Source organism: Artibeus jamaicensis, unplaced genomic scaffold (assembly GCF_021234435.1).
Source record: "Artibeus jamaicensis isolate MK-2021 breed Jamaican fruit bat unplaced genomic scaffold, CSHL_Jam_final scaffold_1019, whole genome shotgun sequence".
In the NCBI taxonomy this organism is placed as follows: Eukaryota; Metazoa; Chordata; class Mammalia; order Chiroptera; family Phyllostomidae; genus Artibeus; species Artibeus jamaicensis.
The window spans coordinates 11207114-11221380 of record NW_026522025.1 but is presented as its reverse complement, the minus strand read 5'-3'; the positions used below and the strand labels follow the sequence as shown (position 1 = coordinate 11221380).

The 14267-nt window shown below is 35.0% G+C and overlaps 1 protein-coding gene across 3 annotated transcripts in view; it reads right to left on the bottom strand.

Annotated features, from left to right (window-relative positions):
- The window catches only part of PATJ (PATJ crumbs cell polarity complex component), a 321583-nt gene that overhangs the window by 189303 nt on the left and 118013 nt on the right, over positions 1-14267 (bottom strand). For all 3 annotated transcript variants that reach the window (XM_037136218.2, XM_037136219.2, XM_037136220.2), the window contains exons 24-26: positions 13156-13333; positions 6444-6554; positions 2836-2913 (exon numbers count right to left, since the gene is read on the bottom strand). In XM_037136218.2, coding sequence (XP_036992113.2) covers positions 2836-2913; positions 6444-6554; positions 13156-13333 — 367 coding nt within the window. The remainder of the gene's footprint in view (positions 1-2835; positions 2914-6443; positions 6555-13155; positions 13334-14267) is intronic.

Below are 14267 nucleotides of genomic sequence, written 5' to 3'. Positions count from 1 at the left end.
AAATAAATTTTATAGCTAAATATTACTGGCAAAAAAAAAGAGGAGAAGAAACCATAACAAAAAAGAAAGGCACTATAAAGACAAACACAAAATAAATTAAACAGAAAAAAGATACCACAAAGAAGACTAACACAATCCAAAAGTTCATTCTTCAAAAACAGGAATAGAAAGTAACTTTGAAGATTAACTAAGAAAGAAATGTAAAAAGAACCTATATTCAGAAAGAAAAACCAACTACTATAAAGAGATAATAGATAAGACAAATTAAGAGAATACCTGAATAGCTTTACACCAACAAATGTAAAAAGTTAGTGATATATTCCTAGAAAAGAGTCAGTAACCAAAACTGATTCTAGAAGAAATAGAAAATGTAAACAGCTCAATAATTATTAAAGAATTAAATTTATTATTTTAGATTTTTCCCACATAGAAAACACAGACTTACAATGGCCTCACAGGCTACATTTGACCACATATTTAAGGAATAATTATTATTTTACACAAACTCTCAGAGAATTAAAAAAGAAAAAGGAAGGAATAAATATTCCCACTATTCATTTTAGTAGTCTTATATAACTAATATCAGATAGAGTAGTACATAAATGAAAAATTCCAGGACAATTTCACTAATGACCACAGATGCAAAACCCTAAGAGAAATATTAGCAATGGGCAAAACAGATTAGGATGAAATTAGGTTTAAGCCAACAAGTCAAGATTTGTTCAACAGTGCAAAACCCATTAATGTGATTTACCAGTTTAAGGAAATGAGGGAGAAAAAATTATACATACACACAATTATTGCAGTAAATACAGATAATAACGATAAAATTCAATGCTGATGCCATTTATTATAAAAATTCTTAGCAAAATAAGAATAAAAGTGAATACACCATTAACTTCAAGGATTGTCTACAAAAATTTAAAGAATACATCATATTCAATAATGAAACATTAAAAGTATTTTCTTAAATATCAGGAGTATAAAAATGGCAAGAATGTTAGCTTTCATTACTTCTATTAAATATAGGGATCTTGGCAGACATAGTAAACAAGAAATAGAAAGACTGGTAATGGAAAAAGAAAACTTTTTTTATCCAAAGTGATTATTATTAGCTATACAGAAAAATCCAGGAATGAAAATCTATACACACAGTATTAAAATTTGAGTCATATTCTTATTAAAGGTACTTTTTATGCACATATAGAGAACATACCCAAATACACTAGAAGGCTCTACATGAAGTATTTAGTAAGTTTATCTTTAGGGAATAGGTTTACAAATGATTTTAATCTTTTTATTTCAGCATTTTGGGTTTCCCAGTGTTCTACACTAGGTCTTATTTTATAAAAGAATAAAAGAATAATGTTGCAAGATGTCAAATAAGTACATAAAAATCAATTTTATGTCTATATACTAGCAACAAACAGAAAATATTTAAAATATTTTTAAATATTTAAAAGAAACACAAATAGATAAGGATATCTAGGAATAAACCAAAGATTACAATATCTCATCAAGAAAATTATAAAAATTGAAAGAAATTAAAGAAAAATTAGTAAGTTCTAAGTTGATATATATGCATACATATATACACATATATGTTCCATATAATCTCACTTATAAGTGAAATATAATGAACAAAATAAATTAATGAGCAAAGTAGAATCAGAAGGATCAACACATGGAATAGACATGCCAGCTGTAAGAGGGGAAAGGGGAGGAGGGACGGAGTGGGGACTGGTTGAAAGAAAGTGAAGTGACTAGTCAAAGAACATATAGAATTACTTATGGACATGGACAACAGTGTGGGGATTGACTACGGGAGTGGGAAGTGGCCTGGGGGGAGAAGGGGGAAAAATTGGGACAACTATAATAGCATAAACAATAAAATATTTTTAAAAAATAAAATGGTATATAAAAGATACACCATGTTAATGGTTAAGGTGGCTCAATATCATAAGGATGTAACTTCTTTTCAAATTAATCTAGAGATCTGACACAATTCCAAACAAAATCCCCAAAGAGCTACTTTTTGTGGAATTTAACAAGCCAATTCTAAAATTTGTCTGGAAAAGAAAAAGGACACAAATAGGTAAGACACTTCTAAAGAAGAAATGTGTAAAGGAGGAAATCGTTGTTCTAGCAGACAAGATTTACTATTAGGCTTAATATTTAGGCAGCACAGTACTTGTCCTGGCAGAGATGAAGAGAAAGCTCAGAAACAGACTTCTGATAACCTGAGATATGACGAAGGTCGTGTTGCTAACCAGGAAGGCCTATTTTTAAAGAGTAGGATAATTAGTTGTCCTTATAAAAAAAGAAAAATTCATCCCTTACTGACACCATATCCTAAAACAAATTTCAGATAAACTAATTCTACTAGCATTGAGGTGGGAAAACAGGAATGGATGATTCATTTTGATTGATGTTAGGGAAAGTGTTCTCAGCAGAGATGATCTTTGACCTGCTCCTTAGAGGACACAAAGGAAGAGCGATGTGGGAAATGGATTTCCAGGCTGAGAGAACACCAAGATCAAAGTCTCGGCAGCTCCCAGTGTGCAAGGCATTTTCCCGGAATGGACAACTGGTCCAGCTGAACAGAAAGGAGAGATGAAGATGGCAGTGGCTGGTTGGAGTTCTGTAACATGTTTATACTTATGCTTCCCTAGGCTTCTGGCCTTCATCCTGGACAGTATGTTCACAGAAAGCAGATATTATAAATTCAGTACATCTACCCAGATACTCATCAAAAGAACATTCTTATTAAGTGTAGCTTAGATAAGCAAATAGAAACCAAAATGATTTTTTTTAAACTTGAGAGGTTCAAGTTACCTTTTCTTTTTTCTCTTGGTTGTCTTGGTCTTGGTTACTAGTGATTTTGTTGGCTTTGTTAGGCACACTAGGAATGACCTACCATCAAAAAAAAAGAAAGAAAAAGAAAGAAAAAAGGACGGGGGAAGAAGACAACAGTGAAATGTCACAATCATTACATTTCTTAATGTAATTTTTAAAACACAGTTAAAAATCTTAACTCTTTGATTGCATGTATAATATAAAGACATGAGAAATACAATTTAAGGCAACTGATACAAATTGGGAAAATTGGCAAGCAATATAACAAGTTGCGGTGTGTGTGTGAGTAATCAAGGAGTAATAAATCCACAGGCTTGTGTGTATAGACCCAGAAAGTGAAGATGAATGAGACTAAAAAGGAAGTCGTGATACTGACTGTTGTCCAAACATCTCATTTTGCAAAATACAGTATAAGAGGTGGTCTAAGTTAATTCCTAGAACATAGGAAGCCATTATTTACTTGATAGATTTACTTTATTTATCATTGTACCTGAGTTCAAGTATGTTATCTAGCATACTGTGCACATTCCATAAATATTTCATTACCACTGTTAGCATAAAGGTGAATTTCACATTTACTTATATCACTTAATGAAAGCCCAATAAGAGTTGGAATTTGGTGTTATTTACCACCATAACCCTGGTACTCAGAAAGAGACTAGCACATAACTGCACTCGATAAATGTTTCCACATGAAAGAAAGAGTGTAATTTCATAGAAATGATTTTAATCCTTTATGGTACCAATAGAATAGATTACTTTTTGTAAAACTATGTGTGAAACGTCTTTGGAAAATACAAAATTGTATTTTTTTAAAAGTTCCTCAAATACCTAACACAAATAACCTTGGCATAAAAATCTGATGACAAAGACTAGAAGAAAAAGAAATCTCTCACAAATTTAAAGAAACTATCTTTCAAAGGATAATTTAAAAAACAAAGGCAAAAACAAAGTTTCTCTCTAAATACAATTTAAGATTAATTTTTCTTCTACAGAAATAAGTTCATTTTGGGAATAAATAAGAAAGCCTCAGAAATGTTTAAGTATAAAACAATAGTAATGACGTATCAGCATATATTCAGTGCTTCCTATATGAATAGACACAGTGCTAGCACTTAGTATTTACTTCTCTATTTAATGCACACAACAATCAAAGTTCAAAACCTGCTGTGATTACAAGCTTTGGGATGAGACAGAGGGTCAGTTGCCACTCATAAGGTTCACATTGTTTGCTTTTCAGATAGCAGAAAAAATATATTTCTCAACACATATCTTTGACAAAATTTAGAATACGAAAGGCTTAGCAATAGGACTATATATTTATAAAAAGTAAAAGACAACCTATTTCTTGTGAAAGCAAAAATATATTTATAATGGAGTATAGGGGGGAAAAAAGAAAATAACACATGAAAATAAGTTTAATGAAGACATGACCCTAATTTCAAAAGGGTTTATTTTAGAACATTAAAAAAACACATGGTGCCACTGTCCAGTGTATTTGTTATTAAGCGGGGAAAAAATAACCTTGGCATGAAAGCTATTTATAGAGGAGTGCAGTATAAATAATGGAGTCCACTCTCAAATAAGCATTTGCTAAGTAAATCTAAATGGATACACACATTTCTTTCTAGTATGCTAAAAATATACTCGAGAAATTCAGGAGAAAAGGTTTAAAAAGCAATATATTATTGATATACCTAAAACACTTGTTAAGAGCAAAAGTATAAAAAAATAAAATACAACTCCAAGAAAAAAATGGGCAAGTCTTTAAATGCTACTGCTCAATTCATGGTGTCGATGAGAATTTCCATGTGACCAAGGTGTAGTTAGACCTAGAGCCTTTGATGGGCCCTGCATTAGAAAAGGACTTCTTTGGGTGCTTTGAGGAAATGGCTCAAAATAATGTAAACTGGTCAAAAATGACTAAGCATTTGGCTATATTTCTTATTTCTGTGATGATCAACACTATCTGCACAATAAGTGAGCTGAACGGAATACCAGTTTGTAAAGATGTGTGAACCTTTATTCCTTTCGTTGGTTCATTCAGCAGGAATCACTTTGTGCTAAAAATGGAACAAATCCTGGACTCAGTAACTAACACCGTGCCCTGAATATGCTGCCTTCGCTGGAACCACAGAGTTCAGTGCTCGAGGAGTCGAATTCACAGTGCGGCAGTCTGTTTGCTGCGTGGGGGATAAGTGACAGGAGTGTGTCATGACGCGAAAGAGACTTTCTTTTTTGAACAGTTGGAAGAAACGGCACTGTTTACATCATCCAGGCAAAAATTTCCGCATCAGCTCACCAGCAAAGGCAGCAAAGGGTTGAAAGCTTGACTTTTTAATTTGACTTTATAATCTATTTTATTGAAGGCTTTCAATGTTTTTTGGCAGGGTATTCACGAGTGGCCTCATAATTTGATTGGCTCATTCTAGTTCAAAACTGTTTCTTTGGAAGTATCATTTGGCGAGGAATAATCATGCCAAATTCTCCTATCGAACCAGTTTCCAGAAATAAAAGTGATGGTATAAACTACTTTCTCAATATTATGAAAGTTTTAAAAGTTTCAAAAAAAAATCTTGAATTTCAAATTGTGGGAAAATGAGAAGGCCTTCTTCAGTTCACCTCTCTCAGTGGGCCCTGATGGTGTGTAAACACAGTGCTAAGACTAAGAGGGACTGAACTGCAACGCAGCACATCACAGCTGCCTAGTCGGGAGAGCCTGCTGCATGCAGGCTGGTTACAAGGGCGTCGCAAATAGCGTATTGATGCCCTGGCTGTAGGGGCATCTCTTTGCCCAATTTGACACATAATTATTACTTTCCATGTGCCTTGACATTAAAGGTTGACAAGTACAATACTGTATTGGAAAGCAAATGTTAAAAATATGCACACGTTTTCTAGTGTTCAGATGTATATGTTGAACAGCTGTCTTCCATTATAAAGTTTAAAAAAAAAATAAACATTGCTTCCACTTACAGGGCTTAAGGGTGGCATTTCTGCTACACACTGCAATATAAATACACACCCTGCCATGGACATCTGCGCATCAGAGTTCTAATTCTCTACCAAGAGTGACTTATTATGGAGAAAAATTTTATGATTAAATACCGTTTTTGAATTTGGAATCTCCAACAGAATATACAACAGCACAACATGTTTGTGTTTTTACATGCTCTACTAAATACACAGAACATACGATAGTATCTCTAGAATGGTTTCATACCTGACACTCTTTACATTCAAAGTATTTTATAAACAAAATAACTGGCTCAGAAAGTTAAGTAACTTGGCTCCAAGTTAGCAAACCTAGTAAATAGGGAATCAAGAAATGCAAAAAAGTTCTGTTTGATTCCATAGCCTGTGACTTACACAAACACACACTGAACTGACTCAAATTTAGTCACATCAAAAGTGGAGTAAATAAGGGAAAACTGAAATTAATAAGTAAATTTTTATGAGGCCAATGCTTTTTCTAGGTAATAGTAGAGTAAAATAGAAATATGTAGAAAAACACCAGGAGGCTAAAACTTAGTTTACGGATACAGAGAACATTTTTTAATGTTTAAAAAGTATAAACTGAAGCTTACTCTCGGAGTGGATGACAAGCTCTGAACAACGAACACCACAGGATTGCCTGCATTCTTGATGGCCTCGACGGCTTCACTGTGGGAGGCATTCTGCAAATCCACTCCAGACACCTACAACACGCAAGTAATTTATTTCAATTAGAAAGACAGTAGATATTGTGGATAGGTTAATTCCAAGTTCATGTGTATTACGCAGTTATGAGAACTGCCAGAGTCTAATGAATTAGACCAAAGCCAGAATAAGAATAAGATGCTTTGCTGTTTTGGGACACACTTAAGGAAGTAATGGTTTACCTTCAAGAAAAGTAAGTAAGACAGTATATCTTAATAACAATAGTCCTGGTTAAATGTAATTATTCAAAATAGCAGCTCAGTCAGTAACAGAACCTTAAGCGTCTGAGTTTATAAAGTTACCCCCAACACTAACACAGTACATAGTTCTAGGTGTGTATAGAGGAGGGTGGGGGATCTCTCTGGACTCTTCTCTCAATGACCAGGAAGAATGATCATATTAAGCAAGTTGTCCATTATCACAATTGAGCAGTTGAACATTTCTTTTTTTTTTTTTTTAAAGATTTTATTTATTTATTTTTAGAGGGGAAGGGAAGGAGAGAGGGAGAGAAACATCAATGTATGGTTGCCTTTTGTGTGTCCCCTGCTGGGAATTGGCCTGAAGGGAACCGGCCTGCAACCCAGGTATGTGCCCTGACTGGGAATCGAACCGCGATTGTCTGGTTTGCAGGCCCGCGCTCAATCCACTGAGCTACACCAGCCAGGGCAGAACATTTCTTAAATTATGTTTAAAAAGAAGTATGAAAACATTCAGTTACTTTCACTAAAAGTATAAACGATACTTATCATATAAATCTCAAAGAGCCTACTTTGAGAATAAGCCACCAAGCTCTAAGACATTATGTACTTACCAAACATACTTAACAAAAGAAATTTTTCAAACCAATAATGTAACAAAGCTTTGGTAATTGTTGGGTAGATAGTGACAATGCACTGTAAGAAGACAAAAAAAATGGAAATGTGGGTGGAGACAGATGTAGAACCAAAGTAGGTTTTTGATTTTAATATGGGAGATATTACAGCAGTGCCGATGGAGTGGAGAGGAAGAAGGAATGACACAGAGAGAAGTGACAACTGTAGAGGCAAATCCTTGGACTGCGAAGAAGGAATGACATCTACTGCACAAGTTAGAGCGATTGGCTTTAGATAGAACCACAAAGAGTTCATTTGTCATTACAGATACTGTTAGAGAAGAGATTTGGCATGCAGTTGGAGCAAAAGGGGAAGTTCCCTTTTGACTGCTTCTGTTTTGTCAATGGAAGAAGAAACAAGGATCATAAAGTGAAATTAAGTCTGAGGAAGAGGTACAGGAGGTTGGGAATAGCTACCCATAGAAGTAGGAGAATGAAACAACTGGAAATATTACAGGATTAAAGGGCAGAACAAAGACCCACTTGAAGGGGTGATCATGAATTTAAAATGAGACCAGACAGCATGGCGATTATTTTCTCTGGTGATAATAGAGACCTGAAATAAGCAAAGAGTTGCACAAGTTCAGTGAAAGGAGAGGAGATCCAAAGAGTTGGAAGTGTATGTGAGGGAGTGACGACGGTGATCTATCACTGAGTCTGAGCAGAGTAGGAAGAAAAGTGAGCAGCCAGAAGCTGAGGGACAGAGGAGGGCTTTCAGGTAAGAGATAAAAGATTGATGTGTTAGAGGGATTAAAAGGCAGGTGAGTCCAAAAAAATGGGGAAAGACATGGAAAAAGAAAGGGGAGGTCAGGAAGGTAGCTGAAGCCACGTCATGCAAGATTCAAAAGGCCATGGTAGGAATGTGGCTTTTTATTCCACTAAACAACCATTGGAAGATTTTAATGCTCTGTGAAAGCTCTCTTCTCATGTGAATTGAGGAAGGATATGAATAATACTAAATGAATAAAATATACACAGAAAAAATTTAAAGTGAAGCTTAAAAGTTGGCACAACAGTTTGATGAAGCTTCTTATCAATAACCTAATCCCTCAAACATTCAACAATAAAAGAAGTAGAGGCCATATTAGAACCACTTCATCTTCCAGTAATAATCAGCTTTTGTTTCCCTTTTCCACAGAGCTAAATGGGAATCACTAACATTGGGAAGTTAGGGAGAAAATGGAATTCTGTCATATTACAACAGAAAAATATCTACCCAAAATGTGTCCATTCACACAGATGAAGACCCATTTCTAAAAATTACACTAAATTCAAACTTTCTGGTATTAAAATTTTTTTATATGAACTGAAATTGTTCATGCAATTGTTTTAGGACAGAAAGAAATTATTATTATGCTTTACTTAAAAAATAAGACAAGCAAGTAACCTTTCACAGGAAAAAAAGTAAACAAATGACTCATCATGCTTGACAAAATTCATATTAGAGTGTAACATTTCAAGTCTGCTGTGAGTTTGAGGAAATATAAATTATTAAGTCTGAGACAAAACAGTGCATTCTTATTACTATGTGTGAAAGTGATGATGGACAAGTGAGAGAATACTTTCTTTTCAAGAGACAGCCAGTAGAGATGAGAGGGGAAAAAACCCCTAAAATTTAAAAAGATAAAATAATGAACAATCCAATTAGCAAGCAGAAAAAAGACATGTCACTGAAGATATATACAGATGGCAATTAAGCAAATGAAAAGTTCTTAATATTAATCATTAGTCATTAGGGAAACATGAATTAAAATAATAATGAAATATCACCATATCCCTATCAAAATGCCTAAAATGAAAAAGTGACAACACCAATTTTGTTGAATATCATATATTGTTGATGGAAATGTAAAATTATATGGCTGTTCTGGAAAAAATTTTGACAGCTCAAGATTAAAAATGAACTTACACTCAACAATTGCACTCTTCGCTATTTATCCCAGAGAAACGAAGACTTATTTTTGCTCAGGAACTTGTATACAAATGTTTATAGAAAAAATGAAAAGCAAAAAGCCACAAATGTTTATAGGAGCTTTATTCAGAATAGCCAAGAACTGGAAACTACCCAAATGTCTCTCAATGGATGAATGAATCAACTGCAGTGCCTCCACACCATAGAATGCTACTCAGCCATAAAAAGGAGTGAACCATTGATGGACACAGCAAACTGAATGCACTTCAACAAAATTATATTGAGTAAAAAAGCCAATTTCAAAAAAGATATATATGATTTATTTATGTGACAACAGTGAAATAACAAAATTACAGACATAGAGAAACAGATTAGATTCTGGTCAAGATGGAGATGTAGTTAAACACACTTCACCACACACAACTACAGCAAAAATTACAACTAGACTACAAAACAAGTATCACCCAGATTCATCAGAAAATGGAGCTGTGTGGAAGTCTGACAACCAAGGATTTAAAGAAGCCACATTCATTCAGATGGGTAGGAGAGGCAGAGATGCGAAGAGGCATGGAGACATGGAGTGGCATGGAGAGGTGGTGGAATGGGTGGACCCACACTCATGTGTGGTAGATAAAAATTGGGAGGGATACCTCAGGAGCCAGCAATCCCAGCCCCACATCAGACCACCCAGCCCAGGGTTTCAGCACCAGGAGGATACGTCCCCATAACTTCTGGCTTTAACAACCAGCGGGGGTTGGAGTGGCAGAAGACACAGCAGGATTCTCAAGAGACTCCTCTTACAGGGCCCGCAAGGGATTTAGGACTCACACAGACACATTCCCTTTGGGAATCAGCACCAGGGCAACAGCTGGAAGGGCACCAGTGGCATATAGGCAGAAAGTGAAGTGCGAGTGCCAGGAGACAGCTTCCTCTCAGGTAATCTCCAGAGACCAGGCAGAGGCACTGTTTCTTCTCTGAGCTCTCCCTTACACAGAGCCACAAAGTGGTGAAACAGGTTGCCACACCTGGATGATTACCTAAGGCTCTGCCCCACACAATTTACAGGTGCCTTTTCTGCAATAGGCCATGCTACTAAGACAAAGAGTCAAAGCAGCTCTACCTAATACACAGAAACAAACACAGGGAGGCTGCCAAATTGAGGAGAGAAATAAATATGGGCCAAATGAAAGAAAACCAAACTCCAGGAAAAGAACTAAATGAAATAGTGATAACCAAACTTTCAGATGCACACCTGAAAATACTGGTTATCAGGGTACTCAAAGAAATCACTTGGAAGAAGTTTTCCAAGTCATGAAAGGCAAGGACCTACATCCAAGGTTACTGTACCCAGCAAAGCTATCATTTAGAATGAAAGGGCAGATAAAGTGCTTTCTAGATAAGGTAAAGCTAAAGGAGTTCATCATCACCAAGACTTTATTATATGAAATGTTAAAGGGAGTTATATAAGAAAAAGAAGATCAAAATTATGAACATTAAAATGGCAACAAATTCATAACTATCAACGACTAGATCTAAAAATCAAACTAAGCAAACAACCAGAACAGGAATACAATCACAGGTATGGAAATCATTTGGAGGGTTATCAGCTGGGAGGAATGGGGGAAAATGGGGGGAAAGTACAAGGATTAAGAGGTACAAATTGGTAGGTACAAAATACTGAGGGGGATGTTAAGAACAGTATAGGAAATGAAGAAGCCAAAGAACTACTATGTATGACCCATGGACATGAACTAAGGGAGGGGACTGCTGGAGGGAATTGGGGTATTGGGTGGATAAAAATTGAGACAACTTTAATAGTATAATCAATAAAATATACCTAATAAAAAAGAAACAGATTAGTGGTTGTCAGAGGTTAGGGATGGGGAGACCAGTGGTTTGAAAGGGGTGGTAACACAAGGGAGTCTTCTGGTAATGACGGAGTTGAGGTTTTTGATTGTGGTGGTGATTATGCAAGGCTACACATGTGATTAAACTGTAGAGCTATCAACACACACACATAAATACATGTATAACTGGTGAAATCTGAATAAGGTCAATGAATTATGCCAACATCAGTATTTTGGTTTTGCTGTTGTAACCCACTTGTATATGATATTAACATTGGAGAAGGCTGAGGAAAAAGTACACAGCTCCCCTGAACATTTATTTGCAATTTTCTATGAATCTATAATTACTTCAAAATACAAAATTCAGGGCAAAAGAAAAACAAAATATAAATATGAATATAAGTATATATTTTATATACTTGAAAAATAATTAAATTATATGTATATATAATATATATGTATATTACAAATGTATATATGTATATTATATTATAAAATAATTAAATTATGTGTATATATACATATATATATGTATATTATATATACATATAATTTAATTATTTTTCAAGTACAGTATCCTGTCTAGTTAAGTTCAAATATATCAGTAATCAAAATTAAAAAATGAATTAATGTCACTTATTTACTTAGATGGAGATTATCAATTTAGATTTTTAAAAAAGCAAAATCCAGTTATATGTTGCTTACAAAACTACAACTATAATAAAATCACAGTAAGAATAAAAAAGGAAAGAAAAAAAATTGTACCATGCAAATGCTAAATAAAAGAAACCATACCTACCCCAGAAACCTGAGTACCCTTTAAAAAAACCAACAAACTGTGTATGTATCGTAATTCCCTAATAGAGTCTCATTACATTCATAGTATTCACACTTCAGTTTCTGCTTCCTGGAAACTTCTTTCCCCATAAATCCACATGGCTCACTCTCTCACTTCCTATTCTTGTCCCAATATCTTCCATAACAAATCTATTAATTGAAACTACTGCCTTTACTACCTGTCACTACCCATCATTCCTTATCCTTCTTCCTGTTATTTTCCTCCATAGCTACTCATTCCAATTTGTCATTCTACGTATTATTTTGTGTACTGTCTAGCTCCTCTACTATCATGTAAATGCCATAGGAAAAGGGATTTTTGTCATTTTCTTCACTGTCATATCCGCAGTATATTTAAAATATTTTTTAAATTTCACAAAACCTATATATGTAAAATTGGTATATACAGAGAATTTTGATTTAATCCTCACAATGATACTAAGAATTTGTTTTTTCCTTTTTTTACCAGAATAGGTGTTAATTTCCCAATGAAGTACAGACAATCTTCAAACCATGCCCTCCAGGGCTCTTTTTGCTCCATCAGAGCTAACTCACCAGAGCTGATATTTAACATCATGGAGCATACATCAACAACAAGCAGATAATGGGACTGAAGATTTTCAATATGGTGACATCAAATAAATCCAATGCAAAGAAATGTTATCAGATTCATACCTCAGGACATTCTCAGTGCCTTGATGTGCCCTTAAAACTCTCCTTTGCAAAGCCTACTACACATGAATGATGGATTCACCCTTTCATTGGCTTCCAGGGCCAAGTCAACTCTGGGGGGACAGGCATGGCTTATCCCACTGACACATATTTATAAAATTTAGAGCTTGTTAAAACCTGTGGGAGAAGCACAATACCCACCACCCACTTCATTCTGTTAAGTTTTAAAATTGTTTGTCTAGTCAGCTGAGGCTTTTTGTTTTATTGTTTTATATGCTACCACCCGAACTTTAGAATCTCATACAATTGTGCAAACAACATATAAACTAAGGCATCTAAACAAAACACAGCAATTGTAAACTACATAAACCCCAATGCATGAAGAAAGGACTTCTGGCTAAATGATTATTGTACTGTTTTATAGTACATTCAAACAAACATGGAATTTTAATATTATTTACCTCAAGTATTTTATCTCCAGTTTTAAGAGCATTTGTTTTTCCTGCTGGACTGTCTTCTAAAACTTGCTTGATAAATATACCTTTCAGCTCCTCTCCATTCTTCAGGCGTTTTATAACGGTTTGTCCACCAACAATACTGATACCAAGAGACACATCGGGTTCTCTAAAAATCTCAACACTGTAAAAGGAAAAAAGAAACAAAATTCTCTCATGAAACAAATTTAATTTGTTGGATTGTCACTGGAAGTGTTGAATTTGCACTATATCCTTGTGACTCATTTTATACAAATATATTTTCTACTTGTATTTTTATAAATGTTACAGGTATTGTACCACATTCCAAAATGAAAAGATATTATCGGTAATTCATGGCACACGTGAACATTTAAATTCTGAAAAAGACGGGTATCTAAAACAATAGGTATAACTCACTACTGAGCGATTTAGCTAGGCCTTAATTTTCCCATCTCCCAGCGCAGTATGCGCTCTGTGATTAGTCCATTTTATCTACATCCATAATATTAGCAAAGAATGAATTAAGAAAATAACAAATGAGTCAAAAGTCAAGAAAGTCACATATCATTTTGGCAAAAAGCTGAGACGTTTAAAATAAAATAAATTTTCCATCGAGAGGCATATTGCCCAGGCTGCTTTTCCCACTCGGTAGGTTTAACTTGTGGTTCTGTAAGTGGAGGACAAATTTTTAAAAATACTTGCTCAAGGATATGTTTATTGATTTTGGAGAGAGAGACAAGAAGCGGGTGGGGAGGAAGGGGGAGGGAGGGAGGGAAGGAGAAAGAGAGAGAAACATCGATATGAGAGAAACATTGATTGGTTGCCTCCGCATGCTCCCCAACCACCCTGACCAGGCACTGAACCTGCAACCTAGGTATGTGCCCTGACCAGGGATTGAACCCAGAACCTTTTGGTGTGTGGGACAATGCTCCAACCAGCTGAGCCACCCAGCCAGGGCACGCGGAAGACACATTTTATCTGCTCTTAAGACAGCATGATTTTCTTTTTCTCCTACCTTCGTATCATTTTAAAAACATACGGAATAAAACTTCCCTCTCAAAATATTATGAATTTTGCCCAAATTGCACAGATGTGGC